The 22,331-nt window shown below is 30.7% G+C and overlaps 3 protein-coding genes across 6 annotated transcripts; 1 reads left to right on the top strand and 2 right to left on the bottom strand.

Annotated features, from left to right (window-relative positions):
* Positions 1–1,966: 1,966 nt before the first annotated feature.
* Positions 1,967–10,623, bottom strand: LOC130670459 (serine/arginine repetitive matrix protein 2-like). Its single transcript, XM_057473868.1, has 5 exons — positions 10,488–10,623; positions 10,294–10,364; positions 3,315–8,992; positions 3,145–3,237; positions 1,967–2,483 (listed from the first exon to the last, which is right to left on the bottom strand). The coding sequence occupies exons 1-5, from the start codon at positions 10,527–10,529 to the stop codon at positions 2,236–2,238; spliced, it is 6,132 nt and encodes a 2,043-aa protein (XP_057329851.1). The 5' UTR covers positions 10,530–10,623; the 3' UTR covers positions 1,967–2,235.
* Positions 10,624–11,974: 1,351 nt separating this feature from the next.
* On the bottom strand, positions 11,975–19,047 carry LOC130665491 (neprilysin-2-like). The gene is made up of 9 exons (XM_057465915.1): positions 18,896–19,047; positions 17,960–18,060; positions 17,417–17,470; positions 17,094–17,318; positions 16,805–17,025; positions 16,569–16,721; positions 14,233–14,941; positions 12,444–12,670; positions 11,975–12,355 (listed from the first exon to the last, which is right to left on the bottom strand). The coding sequence occupies exons 1-9, from the start codon at positions 18,913–18,915 to the stop codon at positions 12,023–12,025; spliced, it is 2,043 nt and encodes a 680-aa protein (XP_057321898.1). The 5' UTR covers positions 18,916–19,047; the 3' UTR covers positions 11,975–12,022.
* A 1,406-nt stretch (positions 19,048–20,453) lies between these two features.
* On the top strand, positions 20,454–22,281 carry LOC130665949 (uncharacterized). Of its 4 annotated transcripts, none has more exons than XM_057466582.1 (5): positions 20,454–20,599; positions 20,961–21,187; positions 21,473–21,738; positions 21,816–21,982; positions 22,064–22,281. In XM_057466582.1, exons 2-5 carry the CDS (start codon positions 20,982–20,984, stop codon positions 22,190–22,192), a joined length of 768 nt encoding a protein of 255 aa, XP_057322565.1. In that variant the 5' UTR covers positions 20,454–20,599; positions 20,961–20,981; the 3' UTR covers positions 22,193–22,281. The 4 variants fall into 4 exon arrangements, with proteins under 4 accessions (XP_057322565.1, XP_057322577.1, XP_057322571.1 ...); XM_057466588.1 differs by having other exon boundaries at positions 20,510–20,696; XM_057466594.1 differs by lacking the exon at positions 20,961–21,187 and having other exon boundaries at positions 20,456–20,599; positions 22,064–22,280.
* Positions 22,282–22,331: the final 50 nt, after the last annotated feature.

The raw sequence follows: 22,331 nt of genomic DNA, 5'->3' as shown, positions 1-22,331 counted from the left end.
ACTTGGAGATTCAAATTAAATTGTTCCAAGTGTATTGCAGCTAAAAAACGTCACTTAACTGCTATTTCCCACCAGACGATGCCAGATGATTTTGCTCAGGAACGAGGAAGTTATCAGCATCAGCAATTCGCAACACTTTACACTCGAACTGAACACTTAACACTTTACACTGACACTGAACACTTAACTACACCACAGATATTTTGCACAATTTAAATTAATAAAAGATAAATTTTACAATCACTGCACAATTTTACACAACTTGACTGCAATACTGTGTTTTAATTCAAACGTAAAGAAAAATCTGGACTACAACTGCCATTTTCGATGATACTAACTGCCGCTATCGAACCGTCAGTTGAAACAAAGGAATCGATTTTGCGATTCATTCGACCACCCCCACTTAGCAAAAATTTGAATGTCGAACACAGTGACGCGAAGACGCGCCAACTTGACGCGAAATTTCAAAATTTAAATTTAATAATTTTATTAAAAGTTATTTGTGTCAATAATTATATTAATTAGGGTGCATTTGGAAATGATCTAGCTCTAGCTCTCGCTATATGCCAACGCTAGACTAGAGCTAGAGCTAGATCATTTCCGAATGCACCCACAAACAAATTGTAATAAAATTATTAAATTTCGCGCTAAGTTGGCGCCACTGCACGTCGTATTCAGCGTTCAAATTTTTTCTAAAGTGGGGGCGGTCGATGAATCGCAAATTCGATTCCTTTGTTTCAACTGACGGTTCGATAGCGGCAGTTAGTATCATCGACGCCAGTAGTAGTCCAGATTCTTCTTTACGTTTGAATTTAAACAGTACTGCGGTTAATTCGCGGAATTATCCACAAAGTTTATTGCTCAGAGATATCGTTTAATTAAATTATGGAGTGCTTGTAAAATTTAAATTGTGCAAAGTGTTTCTAGTGCTGTTAAGTGTTAAGTCTTCAGTGGTAGTGTAAAGTGTTAAGTGTTCAGTTCGAGTGTAAAGTGTTGCGAATTGCTGGTGCTGATAACTTCCTCGTTCCTGAGCAAAATCATCTGGCATCGTCTGGTGGGGAATAGCAGTTAAGTGACGTTTTTTAGCTGCAATACACTTGGAGCAATTTAATTTAAATCTCTAAGTGTATTAGGACACCCTTCTGCACATTATTTACCCGCCAAGGTTTGTTCAAACACTCAAGTGTTTTTTTTTTTTAAATATTTTAAATATTTTTCCATCATATTCTGCCGCCATTTTATTTCGACGTACGAATTTTAATTTTTCTCAAATTTTTAATAATTTATTTTTCAAATATTTAAATTTACACACACACACACACACCATCTGAAAATAATTAGAATATCTTCCTGTGACCTCAAAACATTAAGATCTGATGAAAACTCGATTTTCAAAAGTAATATCGAAACCAATAACTTCCCTTTTTTTGAAAATTTTAAATTTTCTGAGCGTGAACTTTTAAAAAGTAATATTCCATTGAAATAATATTCAAAATTTCAATAATAATACGAAAATAATATGAGTGTGAATGTAGCAGACACCAGACAATTTATAAATTTGAAATTAATCGAGATAATAAAATTGAAAAAAGTGCGCGTACTGATTTTTCAATTATTTAAATACCTATTTTTTAATTTTCACTCTAATTACATTTTATTCATTTATTTTAAAATTAAAAAAATTGCCATTTGTCAGCTACATTCACACTCATGAAAATGATCGATGATGGATAATAAAATAAAAAATAAATTATAATCTTTACGTTAATTATTTATATGTTTAAATATATCAATGCTACATCATATTATTCAATCTAATTATCTATGATTAAATTTTTTGAAATTATGATTAATTAGCTTATAAAAAAATAACAGTAAAAAAAAAACAATATTAAATATTTAAGTGTACATATAAAATTAATTATTTATTTATTTTTACGATTGACATTTCCGTAAATCAACTACTGAAAAAAATGTCAACTTTTAGTAGTCAAGTACACAGTAACTTTTTTTTAAATGATAATTAATATTCATAAAAAATATAACTATTTATGTATTTATACAGCTAATTGCTGTTTAATTGATTTAAATTAAATTAGATAATAATATCACTTGAAAAATTAATTATTACAATAAAATTATAAAAATCAAAAAGCAAAAAATTAAATTGATTTTCAGAAAAACAAAAAAAATTTTATTTGTTCGACTGCAGTTATATCTGTATGTAGTCTTAACTTATTTACTCAGGGGCGAGGGATTGTACTTATATTTAATAGCCGGAAACCGAGGGTTCCTTTTATTAGCGATTTGTTTCCAGTACTCTGGAGTCCGTGACTGGAAGAAAGTTTGCAGCAACTGTTGCAATTGGTTATTTAAAGGGCGAGGTGGCTGCCAACGGAGAAGTGTCGTACTGATGCTGATGAAATAGTGTCGGGTTAATGTCAATAGTGTCAGTGCGATACCTTCTTGAATTTCTGGTTCAACTGGAAAAGGCAAATTTATTTATTTATTAATATGTGTTTGAATCGATATATAGAATTTTTACACATATATGTACATATGTGAGCTTGTAAAGAGATCAAGAATTGAATGCTCTTTAAAATGAGTACCCACAAGCCATATTTATTTTTCCATATTTCATGTACATATATTTTGATATATAGTTATGTGATATATCTTATAAAATATCTAAAATAAATATGGCTTGTTTGTACTCATTTTAAAGCTCGTCAAATTCTCAATTTTTCTAGACAATAAAAAAAGTATATAAATATAACCACATATATGTACATATGTGATTTATATATATGAGCTCGTAAAAAGATCAAGAATGAAATGCTGTTTAAAATGAGTACCCACAAGCCATATTTATTTTCCAATAGTTTATATCTATATATTTTGATATATATAGCTATGAGATATATCTTAAAAAATATCTAAAATAAATATGGCTTGTTTATACTCATTTTAAAGCCCGTCAAATTTTCTGTCTTATTAGACAATAAAAAACGTATATAAATATGTCTACATATATGTACATATATGAGCATTACAAGAAAAAAAACTAATTTTCGAAAGCCGGCACATTAATTTTTCTTCCCATTCATCATAACCCGAAATCTTATAAATTTTTCTGAAACTCACCAGTACCAGCATCCAAAATTTCGCACAGTTGATTAACAATTTTCTCTACTTCTTTTCCCTCATCATCGACCGGGAACGGGCGCAGCAAATACCCTAAAGAAAAGAAAAAAATCAAAATTAAACCCAACCTCCAAAATTTCAACCTTCTATTTAAAAAAAAAAAATCTTACCGAGTAACTTGAAAGTTTCATAAATTTTGTAGCTTTCGTTTTTATTGACAATCATCAGCAACAATTTCTTGACAATATTCTTGTACGTCCAATCAACGCCCTCTCTCTTCGCGATCAAAGCAATAGCCGGTACCAGACATCTGTCATATTCTTCAAATTTGAATGCTTCCAACAAGTCAACAATAATTTTGTTCGTCACAAAATTATCTGGGTACTGATACAAATGCGACAGTAAATTTTTTACGCAAGTTATTTTCGAATGGTCTTCTTTGAATCGTTTCTGATTTCTGATTATCGTCGCAATACTAATTACTAGATACTTAGTTCTACTTTGTGGAGGCAAACTCATGGTGTTTTCATCATAAGTCGGTATCACCTCAGCCCAACATGTCAAAACTACATACAAAATATTGAAAGCTTTCGTCTGAAAGCAGTAAAGCGCATCGCAGATCATAATCCTGACTCTTTCGCGGTCTTTTTTTATCTTCGCCATCAAAACAAAGAATCGCGCGAGACCTTCAAGAACATTCGTATCAGTCTCATTGTCGCTGTTGTTTTTAAGTCTGAACAAAGTCGAGTCGATGATGTCCATGACCTTGAACATGATCCCGGGTCGTCTCTGCTCATATCTAGCCAGGAATCCGATGATTTTCTGCTGGGACACGGTCATGAGTGGCGCTGGCGGCGTGTACTCGCGATTCAGCGGCTCATTTAGTTCGCAGCGCTCTTTCATTAACTCGACAGTCACGTTCGCGAAGTTCATTTCGTTGAAATCTAACTTTTCTAGATTAGCTATGAAACTGTCATTAAGGTCATTAGTCCAGTTCGGGGCGTCCAGAAGACGCTGATACTCGCTTTTGATGAACTTTTCAATGGATTTCGATTTTGTTACGGCGATTTCTTCAGTGAGTCTCTGGGTGTAGGTTTTGTTTGAAGAAATTCTGGAGTGCAGGTAAAAATCTAGGAGATTTTGAATGCTACTTTGTCGCGGTGGAAGGGTTTCCAGGGCATCTGGTGATTTTGGGCTGAGTTCTGGTTCAGCTTCTGGAATATTGGGCTCGGGTTTGGATGTTTTCGGAGACTGCGGCAAAGATTCTGAAGTTGATTTGACGGCTACTGGAGAACATCGAGGTGACTTTAAAGTTTTCGGTGGACTGATTGAAACCGTTCGATTTCTGAGGCTTCTTGTATTTTCGGGTGAACTTCTTGTAGCTTCTAGACTCATAGATTTAGCCGATTCATCGACGGGAGATGCTGGCAGAGTTACAACGGCTTCTGGAGTGCTCCTGGAATTCGAAGCTTTTTTGATGATCGAAGTTTCTAGAAGCTTTGATTTTTGAACGAGTGGCAACTTAAAGGCCTTCGTAGGCTTTTCAATCATTTTCGGAAGCATTCTAGAAGGCACATTTGGTCTGGAAGATTCTAGATTTTTTTCTAGAACTGGAGCTGGACTTGGAGTCGCGAGTGTGGGGTCTTTGGATTCAGGTTCTGGAGATTTTATCTCTAGAGACTCGGCAACAATTACAGACTTTGAAATTTTATCTTCTAGAGGCTTGTCGGGCTCGGAGTCTAATTGAGAATCTTTCGGCAAAAGTTCCAATTCTGGATCGGTGTCTAACTCTGAAACTGTTCCGATTCCGGAAGCTTCCGAAGACTGTTCGACGATCTCTAGTTTTTTATCTGTGATGTCCGAAGTCTCAGAGTTCATAAGATCGTCATCAGACGTCGGAATAGATTCGAAAGCATCAGAAACATCGAGGCCTAGAGATAATTCAAGCGATTCCGAAGTTTCTGAACAAATTGATGTAAATTCTTCAGTTTCCATCGATTCTGCAGACGTGGATGAATTTTGTATGCATACTTCAGAATTTTTTAGTCCATCACCAATTATAATTTCTTGGTTAAGTTCTAGTTTTTCAGATACTCTTTGAACTTCTAGAAGATTTTTAACTCTAGAATCGGAAGTTTCGTTCATTTTGGGATTTTCAGGTTTCGATACAATCGAAGTATTTGTTGCGTTCGGTTCTAGATCGTTGGTTGTGACTGTTTTTAAATTTTCTAGAACCTCTGGTGAATTTGAATCTGCTGTTTTATTTTCCAGAACTTTTAGATCACTTGTGACCGTTTTTGTATCTTCTAGAAGTTCTAGATCACTTGTAACTGATTTTAAGCTTTTTATAGGTTTTGGATCATTTGTGACTGGTTCTAAATTTCCTATAACTTTGTTCTCATCTTGAACTGTATTTGTACTTTCTAGAAGTACTGAATCACTAGAAACTGTTTTCAAACTTTCTAGAGGTTTTAGTTCATCGGTCGTCGTTTCTGAAATTACTACAAGTTTTTGTTCAATTTGTACAGTTTTGGTATTTTCTAGAAGTGCTAAATCACTTGTAACTGAATTTGAATTTTCTATAGCCTCAGGATCACGCATAACTTTTGTAGAACTTTTTAGAACTTTTGGATCATTCGTAACTGCTTCTGAGTTTGCTAGAAGATTTTTCTCACTTTGTGCGGTTTTTGAATTTTCTAGAAGTTCCGATTTATTTGTAGCGGGCTCCGAACTTTCTAAAACTTCTGGATTACTTGCAACTGTTTTTGAATTTTCTATAAGTGTTTGTTCGCTTTGGATTTTTTGTAATTTGTCTATAAATTCTGGAACAGTTGTAACTACATCTGATTTTTTTGTAAATGCGGACTCTTTTGAATTAATTTTCAAACTTTCTATAACTTTTTCATTCGATTTCTCAGCATTAACTTGTGAACTTTCTGGAACATTTTCTTCAGGTTCTGACTCAGTAAAGATCTCTAGTAATCCTGAACTCATAGAACTACTTTTTGAACTTTCTAGAAGATTTTCGTGCTCTCCGGAACGATTTGAATTTTGTAGCCTTGACTCACCAGAACTTTCTTTAACTTCCACAACTTTCTCATCCTGAGACTCAATTGAACTTTCTATAATTGGTAAGCTTTCCATTGGTGAGTTTGTTTTAGATTCCGAAGTTTCTAGAATATTTCCAACCGAATTTTCTTCTACTGAATTATTTCCTAAACTTTCTAGTTTTCGGTTTTGCAAATCGGGCTTTTCAACAATTTCTGCACTTGTAACAGCTTTAACTTTTCTAGTATATTTTCTTTTGACTCCATCAGGATTTTTCGGCGGCCTACCAACAGGTTTTTTAACCACCGGAATTCCATTGACGATAACTATTTTCGGAGATCGTTTCGTCGGAATCGGCTTAGAAATTTCAATTCCCGGCGTCTTTGGATCCGTAACTTTTTCTTTTTCTTCCAAAGCTAAAGTCTCTAGTGAAGTTTCTGGAGTTTTCTGTACCTGCGTAGACTCTGGCATATCAGAACTACTCTCTGGATCTACAAGACTCTTCAACAAATCCATAGGATTTATCGGACTTGTATCTTTATCAGTCGTCGATCGCGTCACCCGACGTCTTTTCGCCGGCTGAACTTTTGCTTCCGTAGCCGGACGTTTTCCAACTGGACTAACTTCTAGATTTGTTTTCGGAGTATGAGCGATTCTCTTGCGCTGACTTTCCGGAACCGATGACTCGCCAGTTTCCATGGAGTTCAAAATGCTAGAAGATGGCGTCGTAACCAATGGCTTGTTTGTCTTCAATTTGCGCAATTTTTTTAAAATCCCGGACTGAATTTGAGCGGAAGTTTTTGATACTTCACCTGACCTTTTGTTTTTTTTAGCCACTTTAGTTGAAGTATTTGGAGTTTTATTCGTAGAAAATAGATTAGTTTTTATACTTTTGACTTTTTCTGACAATAATTCTGGACTGTTAGATCTCACAGTTTTTACACGATTTTTTATCGCACTCACTGGATTCGTAAACTTCGGAGAACAGGCTTCGCTTTCACTCAAATCAGTTGTGGAAAGATTTTTCACGCCATTAGAGTCGGGTCTAGATTCTAGATTCTCATTTTCTGGATCAGAAGTTGAAATTCTTGGGCATGTTTTAATTCGATTAAATTTTTTATCATTTTGTTGACTTCTGGATTCTTTGGATGGACTTCTAGATACTTTAGATCGTCTAGATTTTGAAGTTGAACAACTTCTGGAATCTAAATTGTCTTTACTTCCAGAAGATGATTCAACTCTAGATCGTTTACGACTCCGAGTTAGAGATGGGCTTCTAGATACTTTAGAGCGACTAGTAGATCTTCTAGAACTTGTTCTTGATAAACTTCTAGATCTTCTAGACGAACTTCTAGATCTTGATGAAATTCTAGATTTCCTAGATAAACTTCTAGATCTTCTAGGACTTCTAGATGAACTTTTAGATCTTCTAGACGAACTTCTAGATTTCCTAGACAAACTAGAATTTTTAGATTTTCTAGACGAGGTTCTAGATCTTGATGAACTTCTAGATTTTCTGGACAAACTTCTAGATCGTGAAGTTGATCTCGATGGACTTCTAGATTGTTCCTTGATTTCCCAGTTTCCAAAACTTTTAGAAACTTTAACTTTTCTTCTGATAAATTTACCTTTAGCTTTTACCCGTTTTTTCTTTTTTTTCGGATTAACATTTTTAACAACCAATTGGCTCAGTACTGAAGTTAGCAAATCTACTGACAAATTATTATTCGAACTATTGTTCGAAGATCCACAGCAGTTTTTAGGTTGACTACAGCAATTACTCTTTTTCGAACCCTTTATTAGTTTCTTAATATTCAATACTTCCTTTTTAAGTTCCTCGTAGTCTTTGTCGCCATTTTGTGTACCCGCGCCGCCATCTTGTCGTACGTCAACTCTACCCTGTACATTTTGCACTAATTGACTATTTGGGGCTGAACTTACAGCCGAAATGCCTACTGAATTATTGGGCGGGTCAATTGGGTCTAGCCGAGGTAAAGAAGTTCCAATAAACGTCACCGAAGTCGTCATGGCATTTAAAATTTCATCAACCGGCTCGGCACCTAAGGTTGCATGACATTTGTTGCAATGCAACGGATACAAATTATTATGTGACGTATTTGGATCTGTCATCGTGCCCTTGTGGTCTAGTAGAGGGCGCACTTGTACTTCAACGCTATGAGTTATTTTTTTGGGCGCGCGCTTTTTGGGGCTGGGAGTAGAAACTACTGGTAGGTCATCGGTAGAAGTCGATTCATCTTTTAGAACGGGAGATAGAATAGAGTTATCATTTGCTGAATCGTTTTTATTTGAGCTGACGTTCTCGGCTTCAACTTCAGGTACGTCGTTATTGAGAAGCAAAAAATCAATTAGCCCGGTTTGGCGGGTCGTTTGAAACGGCGAAGTCTTTTTTTGCTTCCTGGCCAATTTTTTATCATAATTAGGATCTTTTTTGTGATATGCAGCCAACTCTTTTTTTAAATCTTGAATTTGAATCTCGAGATCTGACTTCACGACATTAAATTCAAGTGATTTGACCGATTGCTCTTCTTCCAGTTCTTTTATTCTCGCAGTTTGCTGCTCCATAAGTTTTGCGTTTGCGGCGATATTGATCTCTTGTTCATCGCACCGTTTCATGAGCTGATTATTACGTTTACTCAAATCTTTGAAATTAAATTCGCGCTCATTTAGTTTAAGACGGATTGCTTTCGTCGCATTGCGCTCGCAAGCTATTAAATTTTTGTAATGTTCTTCGGCAGCTTGAGAGTCCTCGCGTAGTTTATTATACTCGTCTATTAATCGTCTGAAAGTGGAGTAGTAATTTAAATTTTCATTATTTCTTTTGGAAAATTGCAATTCTAATACGCGAATTTTTATTTTGCGGACTTTTGATTTGAATTTTATCTAAAGTATTTGAGGTACGACCAAAATCTACATGATAAATTCTTTAGGAAATTTGATACTCGATACAAAATTTAATTTTGCTGTTTAATTTAAGTATAATTTTGGAAAAAAAATTATTTACTTTATTTATTCGAATTTTATTTAATTTTTGAATGATCGAAATTCTCTACGAAAAAGAGCTTTACAAATTTTCCGTCATCGCAATAATTTGAATACAATTTTAATTTGCAACGAAACAAAAAAATTTTAACTTTTATGTGAAAGAAAAATTAAAAATTATTTTCTTTGACTTTCATTCAAATTTCCTGTTGAAATATCAAAAATATGACAAAAATGTATGAATACATTTTCGTAGAGTATCAAATCCTCTATAAATAAGGTCCTTATACATTTTTACGTTAACTCAATCGTTGACGTGCAATTGGAGTTTAAATGAAAATTATAGATTTATATGTCGATACTCAATGCAAATTTCGTAATTTTTAAATCTTTTTTTTTTTTTAATTCCGGCTTAAATATCAAAAATATGACTAAAATGTATTCATACATTTTTATAGAGTATTAAATTCTCTATACAAAAGGTCCTTGCACATTTTTACGTAAACTCAATCGTTGACGTGCAATTGGAATTTAAATAAAAATGACTGATTTTTATTTTGATACTCAATGAAAATTCCGCGATTTTTTTGTATATTTTTTAAAATTCCGGTCTAAATATCAAAAATATGACTAAAATGTATTCATACATTTTTGTAGAGTATTTAATTCTCTATAAATAAGGTCCTCATACATTTTTACGTAAACTCAATCGTTGACGTGCAATTGGAATTTAAATAAAAATGACTGATTTTTATTTTGATACTCAATGAAAATTCCGCGATTTTTTTGTATATTTTTTAAAATTCCGGTCTAAATATCAAAAATATGACTAAAATGTATTCATACATTTTTATAGACTATTAAATTCTCTATAAAAAAGGTCTCTGTCCTTTTTTACATAAGTCTTAATATTTACCCGTAATTGCAATTCAAAATTATTTTTATCCAGTGACTTAGAAATTTCAAAATATTAAAAAAAAAAAAAATCTCATTTAATGAAAAATAAAAAACAGTAATTGTGACGATTGTAAAAAAAATTACACCCTAATATTATGAAGGATAAAAAATACCGGCATTTACGAAATAAATAAATAAACTTACGCTGAATTAAAAATTTTTTCTTTGAGCAGCAGAAAGTTTTCTTTCAATGTCTCATATCTATCGTCATTATTCTGTAACATAAAATAATATATTATTTACAATTAAAAGAAAAACTTCTTTGAATGTAACCTCCAAAGTTTTGTTTTGGCGGCTGAATAACAAAAATAAATAATTGTTATTTTATAAAAACTTACTCCAAAACCAATGTCGCCATTATTTTCAACTGAATCGTCCATTGTTGTGAAATACTTTATTTCAATTAATTACGGCGATTATTTATTTGTTTTTGTTTGTTTAGATAATTTAAATGCACGTTGCATTACGTTTATAGACGTATACAAATATATACATATATACAAGCACTATGTAAAAATTCATATATATATGTGTATATATGTATATATACACATAAGAAGACAGTAATTTAAATTTCTAGTTTGCCGACTGTTGTTTCACGTGATTTGAATTTTACCGCCAAAAATTTGAATTTAAAAAATTAATTTTGTCACTAACGAGAGGCAGGAAAAATTTTCTATATTTCTAATTTCCTGATTATGATAAAAAAAAATAGTTTTAGATGTAAATAATAAATAATTATCTATATTATTAAGAGAATAAGGAAAATTTTGTTCCCGCCATATCTATATGATAGAATTAGTTAATGTTATTGAAATTGGTATCATTAGATAGGTCTTGACTTGAATTTGTGCCTTTTCATACTTTAAACTCTTTTTAATTGCCAAGTATTGAGATAAATAGATTTATCTATATCATTCGAATTACATTTAAATTACGCGGGAAAAAAGACGATCGTATTTATTTTCTTTAAATAAATTAATACTTAAATTATTCTGTCACTAAATATGACTGAATGTCACTGAATATATACCTATATTATTTATATCGCGTTACTTATTACAAAATGACAGATTTTTCTACTCCCTTTTGGTTTTAGGAAGCTTCTCAAAGCCAAAAAGTCTGCATAGAAAAAAAAAGGATTCATTGACACAAAAAATCTTTACTCGCCTAAAGAAAATTTTTACTTACACCAATAAATTTTTTGCATTGTGAATTGAAAACAAAAATTTATTTAGAACTAGAAAAAATTAATTGGTGCAAGGAATTATTTCTTGACCAAAAAAATCTTTTCTCGCTCCAAGACAATTTTTCTATTTAATTGATAATGCATAAAATTTATTGGTGCAAATTAAAATTTTGTTGCGGCAAGAAATCCTTTTTTTCTGCGTGTTTTATAAATTTAGTAGTGACATTTGGACATTCACGCAGTGACTGCAGGTTGCTCCTTCTGAATAAATTTTGAATGTTTTCCAATACTTTAATTTAAAAAAATTAAAATACTTTAATATCTAAAAATACTAAAAATTTTATTTGTTATCCAAGATCGAGATCATAGAGAACAGAGACAATTTTATTGAATTGAAATTTTCATGATCGAAATTAAAAGTCTCGACGCTTTTATGAAATTTCGGAATTACCAGAAATTTTCGGGTCAATCGTCATCCGGTGCAAATTTAAAAATAATTTATTCGAATAAATAATTATATATTTTATATTTTTAAGAGGATAAGGAAATTCTTTTCTATATAATGTTACTATAATAAAACACATTAACATCATCATTAAAATGTTTCAAAATTTTATTAGTTTATTTAATTACATTGATTAAATATCAATTTTGTTGATTATACAATAATTATTATAAAACTTATTAGAAAGTGCACGCAGGTCCATAATTTTTAACAAATGAACCATCAGTTGGACAATTGAAATCTTTATAAAATTCTGGGAAATTAGTTACAGCTCTCATTTTATAAAAGTCGAAAATTGAATACTTATTGTCGATAACTTTGGATTTTTTTGGAGAAGAAATACAGGAATTACGAATTGAATTAATCCAGAACAACTGATTATTTAAGAAGGGTAATCCGGGTAGCGGGGCTTCAATTCCATTTTTGTTGAGCCATTTTTGGTAGGCTCGATATGTTGCTTTGTAAGCGATATGTTCGCCGATTTGTACTTGAGGGAAAAACAATTCGTTCATCTAAAAATGATAAAATTTTAATTTATAGTTTATAATTCAAAAATTCATTTATAAATGTATTCATTTCACATGTAAATAGATGTCTTACCGGATGTTCTACGTTATTAGAAGTATAATTCGTCATTTGTTGTTCGAAACATGCTCCTTTGGTATAATAAATTTTACGCAAATCATCGTTACTAAGACCGTTTATCCCCCGGGAAACAATCATGTCAACCATTTCATCTGCAATGGCTTTACCAGTGTAACCGTAATTTACATACATTGGATACTTAATACTGAAGAATGGTTCTTGAAGCATTGACATTGGCACATCTGTGAAAAAAATGTTAATTAATTAATAACCAATTAATCATTCCATCCCTCAACGGTCACATGGCGCCCAAACCCGTATGAAAAAACAATATATGGTTAAAATATATAAAATCATATATGTTTGCAACAAAAAAATATATGATATATTATATTGTATGTTATAAAAAATCATATTGAAATTTTGGCCGATTTAATATAAAATTATATACAGTAGTAAATATATGTACTCTATATATGTAACTTATATGTTTTTTATATCAAGCTATATATACATTTACATTTACCTTATAATATATTGTGTTGATATATTTCCTTTTATATTCAAAAAATATAAAATTTTTATATGAAATGAAATATATGGTAGCATATAATTTATATTATATATGGTACCATATATTTTCTTTGTTATATTTAAGCATATATTTTATTCGGTGTATGTATATGTATATGGGTATATATATTCGCATCAAATAAACTAATTTTGAAAATTTGAACTGCAATTTAAAGAGTATATTAAAATTTATATCTAATTTAATTGGAGTTGGTCATACGAATAAGAAAATTTTTTTTTCCATACACAATATAAATATATGTTTTTATATATCATCAGAATATATTTTTCGTACATGATGGAAATATATATTTTTATGTATGATAAAAATATAGTTTTTGTATATGACAAGAATATATATTTTCATACATGATAAAAATATATTTTTTGTATATGATTGACACATATATTTTATATATGCTAAACATATACGAACTCATATATGATGAATTTTATATTTTTTAATATAAAAAAAATATATCAGAAAATATATTTAAATTGGCCACATATATTTTCTGATATTTATCATATATTTTTAAATATATTTTGACCATATATGTTATTTTCATACGGGAAAGACCCTAGGGTACTTTAAGCTCGAAATATCTCAATAGCTATTGAGTTTTACAGAAAAACACAAGATACCTTTTTTATAGAGAATTTAAAATCCTACAAAAAAGGTATCTTTCAATTTTTCCGATAACTCAATACTTACTTCTATATTTTTAAAAAAACTATTCACACTTTTTTTACTAAAAACTTTGAAATTTTTTAAGGACAATTTTGAACTCTCTTAATTAAATTATATGAACTTTTTGAAAATTACGAATTTTTCATCAATTCTATGGCGAAGTATATTTACTTCCGGATAATTTGCCACTAGTTGTGATCCGTAATATGAAAAGTAACAAAATTATATTTATTTTTATGAAAAAGTAATTTCTTCATTTTTTTTCTCTTCGGCGTAATAATTTTTAATATCTAATCAAAATTCAAATTTATCATTCAAATCCCTGATTAAAAAAAGCGATTTAAAATGATTCGAAATAAAAAATTTTAAATACTTTTTAATGCTTTTGAATACCTTGAATACTTTTGAATCCCTCTTCTTATGGGCATTTAACATTGCAAATCGTTTTAAATCGCTTTTTTTAATCAGGGATGAATAGTTGTTCTATCGAGCGTTCGTGACCACTGAGGGATAAAAATATTAATAACAAAAAAAAATTACAGATTACTCCAGATAAATAGCGGTGACGGTTCGAAGTTACAAAATCATAGAAATTTAAGTTTTGGTTAAACAATTTTAAATTTAATAATGTCTGTAAATAATTGTTCGTGTCTATTTCTAAACTTTCGTAATACATTTCAAAGATACTATCATCGCCAATATCTTTATTGTCATTACCAATTACAAATGACATATTTCCAATGATCTCAATTCCTTTATTTTTAGTTTCTTTGCTCATCCAAGTTGACTCATGTATCCAATTCACCAATTGTTCTCTTATGTTTTCTACCATCTCTGTAACAATCGCGTCAGTGTTATAGCTGTAAAAATTTGTAGCGAAAAATAATTCAAGAGCGGGTGATAGGTATCGATTGACGACGCCAACGCAAGAGGGCCCTCGCTTCTCGATCTTGCATTTCTGAGTCAAACAGTATTCGTGTTCTAGCTCACGATATTCTTCCGTCAGATAAGGAATTGTTTCTTGAATTATTTTCCATAAGGCGAAATTTGCTTGGACTCGTTTCGGAGTTTTTTCCATGAGCTCGACAAAGTCAGAAAAGTCTGAGGGTAGCACGATTATGGATTTTAAAGGATTCAGTGGAGTTTCATAGCCACCAATTTGATCATTAATATATTTTTCCCAATTCATTGATGGATATTCTTCTGTGAATCTCTTGAATGATAATGCTACTGACTTTTTATTATCGAACTAAATCGAAGAAAAAATAAACAATTAAATCAAAAAAATCATTTAAAGTTCATCAATGATTAGGGGCGTATAAGTTATTTGAACCGTACGTTTACCGCAAAATGCCGTAAGTTTACCGTAAAAAACCGTAATTCTTCCAAATACCGTAATCGGGGTAAATTACAGTAATTATCGTAATTTGCCGTTATTCGTATTTATCAGGGTAACTTTAAACAGGAAACCGAACTTGCCACAAATATACTCAGGGCAACTTTGATTCGCAAGCCGAGTTTGCGATAAATTGATGACTTATTCGAATATAATTAAAATAATGTCATTAAGTTGGAACTTCCCTTTAATCTAAATCCCCACTACGAGCTATACGTTGTCTACTCGATTCTATATATTCTTTGTAAATTATTGTGATGACAAGTTATGATTTATCACAAGTTAAATCAAAATTCGATGTTTAAAGTCCGAACCCCTTACGAAAAATTATGTATCCGGTATATATACGAGCAAAACTAAATATATGTCTCATATATGCGGCATATATTCAGATTTGCCCGAATATATACGGATATATACTTTTTTCGTGCGGGCCGAATGTTCAAATTTAAATAAATAATTCAAAAATTCACGAATAATTCTAATTTCGACTACTACGAAATTTATGGTAAGAATTACAATATATTATGGGAATGGTTCCATATTATATAGTAAACATTACCATAATGTATGGTAACCATTATCATAATATATGGTAACCATTACCATAATATATGGTAACCATTATCATACTATTTTGGTAACCATTCCCATAATATATGGTAACCATTATCATAATATATGGTAACCATTACCATAATATTATAGGAACCATTACCATAATATATGGTAACCATTACCATAATGTATGGTAACCATTACCATAATATATGGTAACCATTATCATAATATATGGTAACCATTATCATAATATTATAGGAACCATTACCATAATATATGGTAACCATTATCATAATATATGGTAACCATTACCATAATATTATAGGAACCATTACCATAATATATGGTAACCATTATCATACTATTTTGGTAACCATTCCCATAATATATGGTAACCATTCCCATAATATATGGTAACCATTATCATAATATATGGTAACCATTATCATAATATATGGTAACCATTACCATAATATTATAGGAACCATTACCATAATATATGGTAACCATTACCATAATGTACGGTAACCATTACCATAATGTATGGTAACCATTATCATACTATTTAGTAACCATTATCATAATATATGATAATCATTATCATAATGTATGGTAACCATTACCATAATATATGGTAACCATTACCATAATATTATAGGAACCATTGCCATAATATATGGTAACCATTACCATAATGTATGGTAACCATTCCCATAATATATGGTAACCATTACCATAATACATGGTAACCATTATCATAATATTATAGGAACGTCAACCATAGCATAATGGGAACGATCACCATAATATTAAGGTAATCATTACCATAATTCTTTCACACGCGATATGAGAACTATTACCATAATGATTCAATTCAAACATTATTTGCACACCCCTAAAAATAATGTAAAGTAAATACTTTTGAAAGCTGGAGTTCGAATGCAACGATTTGATCGATTTCTTCCGATGTTTGTGTGTTTCCTAGTAATTCAGACACTTTAGCAATATAATTTTTGTAAGCAGCGATTAAAGTTTCCGACGGAGCTGAATGTTTGAATTCACCAAGATTGATCTGTAAATAAACAATATGATATTTTATTAACCAACAGTTTTGCTACATACAAAAAAAAGAATTTTATTAGTAATTTCTCTTACTTCTAATAAATAACGTGTTGGTTTATCATCACTGTGTTTATCCAGTGAGGTTACCACAGTCAAAATATTGAATGGATGTAATCCGATGTTTTTGGACTGTATATAGAAGTCAGTCCAATCGAAATCTGATTCCTTCCAATTGTCTCCTTCCAAAAAAGGCCAGTTGCCTAGTTTTTTAATAATATCACGCAGAAGATCCAAAGATTGCTGACCAGTTTTTTCTAAATGATGTTCAATGTCAATTAATTCTTGGAAAAAGAAGTGATTTTTTATATTTGATTTTACTAACCGTAGCTCATGCATGTTCTGTAAAGATCGTAGATAAGTTTAAAGGGTCTGAAGACGGCGAAATCACCTGACCGCGCCACCAAACTTTCCACGCGTTTGTTAACAATATCATTGGTCAGTTCCTCTTTTTCTGAAAAGCTCTTGATTTTAGAGTGACCGCAAACAAACTGTTGAATGTTCTCACAAGGATTTATATTTATGTCCAGCGTTTTATTAATTTGTTTAGCTGTAAGATGGTGATTAGTTTTAAATTTTACCGCAATTATTTTTTTTCTAATTTCGAATGAATCTAGTCTTTCTGCATAAAATAATTATTGTACTTACTGAGTTTTAAGTGAAATTCGTTACAATCTTTATTCAGACAGTTCTTTGTTACATCTAAAAAAAATTGATATTTTTACATAAGGGAGACTGGGGCCAAATAAGACACCATTTTTGGTACAATGAAAATTTTCTTTTCTAAATGATGACCCGGGTCGAAAAATTTGATCTGTTTTAAATCAACTGAAAATTTCAAGTTATTTTTTTTTTTTTTATTTAATTAATATGTAAAATTTAATCTAGTTTTGTCCTTGCAAAATTTCAGAATCAAAATTTTTCTAAGTCCCATAATGAATCTAGTTTTGTCCTTCTGTATCGCAATTGTTTTTTAAAACAGCAGATCAAAAACAGCTTGAAATTTTTATAAAAGGTTAAAAACAGATCAATTATTCAAATACAGACCAAGTAGTCTAAATGCAGTCCAATTAGACTAAAGTCCGATCAAATTTTTCGACCCGGGGATGTCTCGTTTTGCCCCAAGGTTCTCGAATACAAAATAAAATTTGAATTTTTCAAAAGAACTGAAATTATCAATTGAAAACTTACCACTATTCTGTATTTCGGGGATGACCGCAGCTGAAGCGTTGGTCAGAAAAAAATAAAAAATAACACTAATACTCGCAAAAACAATTAATTTTCTCAAAATTCTGTAACAAATCATAGTTCTATTTATTATACTAAAAACTATTTGTATCTACACGGAGAAAAAAGTATAGTCAAAATTACAATACGATAGTAAAATTTACTAACAGATATGAAAAAATACATTCTGTATTGTAATTATTACTAAACGTTTAGTAAAATTTACTAGTTAGTAATAATTACATAATAAGATATTAAAATTACTATACGCAATGTATTTTTTGCTAAGACGATTATATTTTTTTACTATCTGTATAGTAAATTCTACGATTTATAGATAAAATTAAAAGTTGGTGGGGATAGCATATACAAAGGTGTATTACAAGTTCTGAAACTCTTATTCAAAGGACACATCGGGCCGTCAGACATTGGAAAGGACTCGCGCGCGGGAGATCAGGGTTCGAATCTCGGTTGAATCAAGTGATTTTTAAAAAACAAAAATCCACACCACCAATACCGATGACAGCAATAATAATAATAATAATGAATAATAACAAAAAGTTGAAAAACTATTAAAAATTTAATTTTATTTTTTTCCATTCTAATATAGTAAAATTTACTAAACGGGATAGTAAAATTTACTAAACAGGGATAGTAAAATTTACTAAACTGGGATAGTAAAATTTACTAAACGACTTGTAAAATATGCTAATCTGTTTATGAATTTTTTATATAAATCATAAGCGTTTCAAGATTACTATCCAAATTTAGTAATTATTCTCATATTTTTTAGTAAAATTTACTATATTTTTTTCTCTGTGTAGTAAAATGAAATTTGATAATGAATTGTTTAGTTTAACTATCAAAATATTCATAATATAAATAAGTAATTATTCATACAATACGTTATAGCCACTCATTTTGACCAAAATCTTAGCTTGGAGAGGAAGAAGATATTGAATATGATCCTACTAGCTTAAGATTCACGACACAACTGACTACTTTTTGGGTCTCTTGAGTAGACTTCGAAAAAGAACGCGGTTTTCTAATTTCTTAGTATGGAGGGGAAGTCTACTCAACACGCTTCCACTTCTACCCGAGTTTTTCTATTCCTTTCCGAAAAACTATTGTTTAGAACCCGTACCATCCCTTCTACATCAGTTTTCCGTTCACGTTATTGCTTCGGGCCCCCTCTCTCGACCCTCTAAAACTTGCCCCTTCCGAGTAAACTAATAGGGAAGAGGGGGGCAGAGTTGGCCCCTTAAGGAAAATAATTATAATATCATTCATTTTTTTACGCGTTAACTTCTTTTTAGACCCTTTCACTTCATTATGCTGCGTCCATTAAAATTGAAAAATCGGAAATCAGGGGTGAAGTGGGCCCTCTAAAAAGTTAAAGTTTTGAAAATTTTAAGAGGCCTACTTTGCCCCCAGGGGTCCACTTGACTCCCTACTCCCCTACATGCTAGCTGACTGCTATTCATCTAAAATAATATTTTTTAAAACCAAAATTTCTTACTTTCGTTAATGAGCCTCTTCCGGTTGGCGGCCTTTTTACTACAGTTCAATTTCGTTCGTCCTTCAGGTAAAAAACTCACAGGTTACAATATCCTTAAGTTTCACTGTTTTTGAAGAAAACCCAACTACAACATTTTCATTTATCACCTCAACTTCCGGTCCCTCCTCTACTAGAGAAGATCTGGGCACCTAAGATTGAATACTTATAACAAGCAAAACATAATTTGGGACCCCTGGGTCCTCAAACTGAAGATAAACTTTTTTTTTACCCAATTTCTGACATGGGTCATCGTGATCCAGGTAGGCGATATGGATTTCATTCATTCTTAAAATAATACTACGAAGATACGTAAGTTGTTTTTAGTATTTTCCCATTAAAGGTATTGTAATATTATTTGAAACAGTTGTAAAATTCACTGTAAAAAAAATTTCTTCTCCGTCGTATCTGTCACTCATTTCCCATCTATCTATTAGTCCAGGGTTTTTTTAAAATTAACTTTGGTCATAATGCGATGACTCGGTAGAAAAAAATTTGGATATATTCAGGTATAATTTTGGATATTAGAAAATACACTTATATTATATAAACATATAATATTTTATGAATACACAATTTTGGACTTGTTGTTGCATAACTAAATTTTTATCAAAAAGTTTGAAATCTATCGCAAGTCAGATAAATAAATTCGAATTACAAGCATGTAAAGATATTTTTCAAAGAATTTTTTAAGGCCATTGCAAAATATGTACATATTGTGATTGATAAGAAAATAAATTCATAGACACGTAGGGAAATACAAATAACTATTCTTAGTCTCACGTCTTACGTGACCATGACAAAGTATTTTGTTTAATTATATTTATATTTTAAACAATATTCCGAGATGTATAAAATATGCGGAAGAATATTAAATTCTAAGAAAAAATGTAAATAAAATTTATTTTTTTTCCGACGAAATCTTCATCAGCCGAATATAAAAATTTGAATTTTTTCACTATTCCCAGTCTATATTCATCGCTCTAAAAAAAATTTTATGTAATAAACAAGCTCGTGAAAAAAAGTTGGATCGGACTAGATAACTTACGGTAACAAAATTCTGCCTTAATATACGGATAACGAAGCATTCGTTGGGATTACAATGTTTTTGTAATGCTAGCAAATTTTTCGTTGGGCCAAGCAATGGTTTGTAACTATAACAAAACTGTTGTGTTCCAATAAAAAACTGATTGGTTAAAGTAACAGAATGAATTTGTAGCATTAATAAAAATTTTTGTAATCATAAGTTAAGATTACTTACGGTAGTAAATTCCGGCTTTAAAATACGACGATATTATTATAATAACCATCATGTGTTCTTATAACAAATCGACTTTTTAATTACGACACAAATTCATTTGTTACTATAACAAATTGATTTGTTACCGCATTTTCGTCTTGTTTCCGTAGATTTTAAAATTGTAGTTAATAATGCAACTATTTGAATTAACGTTGATAATTTCTTCATTATTAATAAGTAAATCCGCCGCTTCGAGAGCTTTTTTTGTCAAAAATGTTGATTATATAGTTGGAGTTTTTAAAGACGATCGCATGAATCAAGATCAGGTGACTTTTATAAGTCAAGGGGTTTTGGTCAGTCACAATATCGTTTTTACAAATTCAAAGAACATAGAAAAGTATTAAAAATAATAAATTTCTTGGTGGATCAAAATTACAGTAAATTACCGTAAAGTGCAGCATTTCTACGTCCACTGGCAGTAATTTAAGTAAGATTCGGTTATTTACGGTATTTTGCGGTAAAACTGCGGCAACTTACCGTGATAATCTGTGGCATGTTTACCGTAAAGTGCCGCATTCGGCGGTAAATTACCGTAATTTGAATCCACCGGGGTTAATTACTTAGTAATAATTTATAAATAACAATAATTGATTTATTCATTTAACAAATTAATTATTTCAAGGGACATGACTTTGAAAGTTCGTCTCTACCATTGGCATAAATCTTTTTTAATTAACACTAATCACAAAGCAGAAGAATCTGATTTTGAACAACGATTAGCTGCACCTGATGAGTTTGGTATTTTTAGAGAAGCCAAAGTAGTTACTATATTACTGGACGAACCTTTCAATAATGTAAAGACTATTTCTAATCAAGGAGTTCCACAAAATTACTTATTTGATGAAAATCCAAAATGTATACTCATGAAACTTAAATTCAAAACAAAATGTTAGTATTCAAAATTTTGATAATAAATTATTACTATTACCCAGTATGATTATTAAGTGGATAAATTATATTTTCAGCTCGTTCTGATGTACAAGAAGTTTTCATGAAACAAAAAGAAATAAAACCTCACAGAAATGTAAGACCTTACAAATGTGATTCGAATTTATTATCAAAACTTGTTGAAAATCCGGAAGCGACTAGTAATTATTATTGTGTTGACGAAGTTGGAAAATCTAATTGCAATGTAAGGATTCGATAATCAATTATTTAAAAATTGTGGATAATTGATAATATAATAACTAATTTTATTACTCATTTATTTAAGAATCATGAGGGATCTGCACTCGTTTGTCAGGATCGTGAGAGCCCAGAATCTTATTTTGTCGCTGGAGTTAACGTTGCAAATGATAATTGTAAATACATTTTTGAAAATGTATTAGTATTCAGACAATAATATTGACGATAGTTTTGTAGGATATAAATATAAATATAATAAAAAAATTTGGTAGAAATAGGAAAAACTTATTCAAATTTCTTATTGAATTCACATTTTATTTATGATAAGTAAGTTTATTTCCAATACAGAGAGTGAA

Source organism: Microplitis mediator, chromosome 1, assembly GCF_029852145.1.
Source record: "Microplitis mediator isolate UGA2020A chromosome 1, iyMicMedi2.1, whole genome shotgun sequence".
In the NCBI taxonomy this organism is placed as follows: domain Eukaryota; kingdom Metazoa; phylum Arthropoda; class Insecta; order Hymenoptera; family Braconidae; genus Microplitis; species Microplitis mediator.
This window is presented reverse-complemented; position numbering and strand designations above follow the sequence as displayed.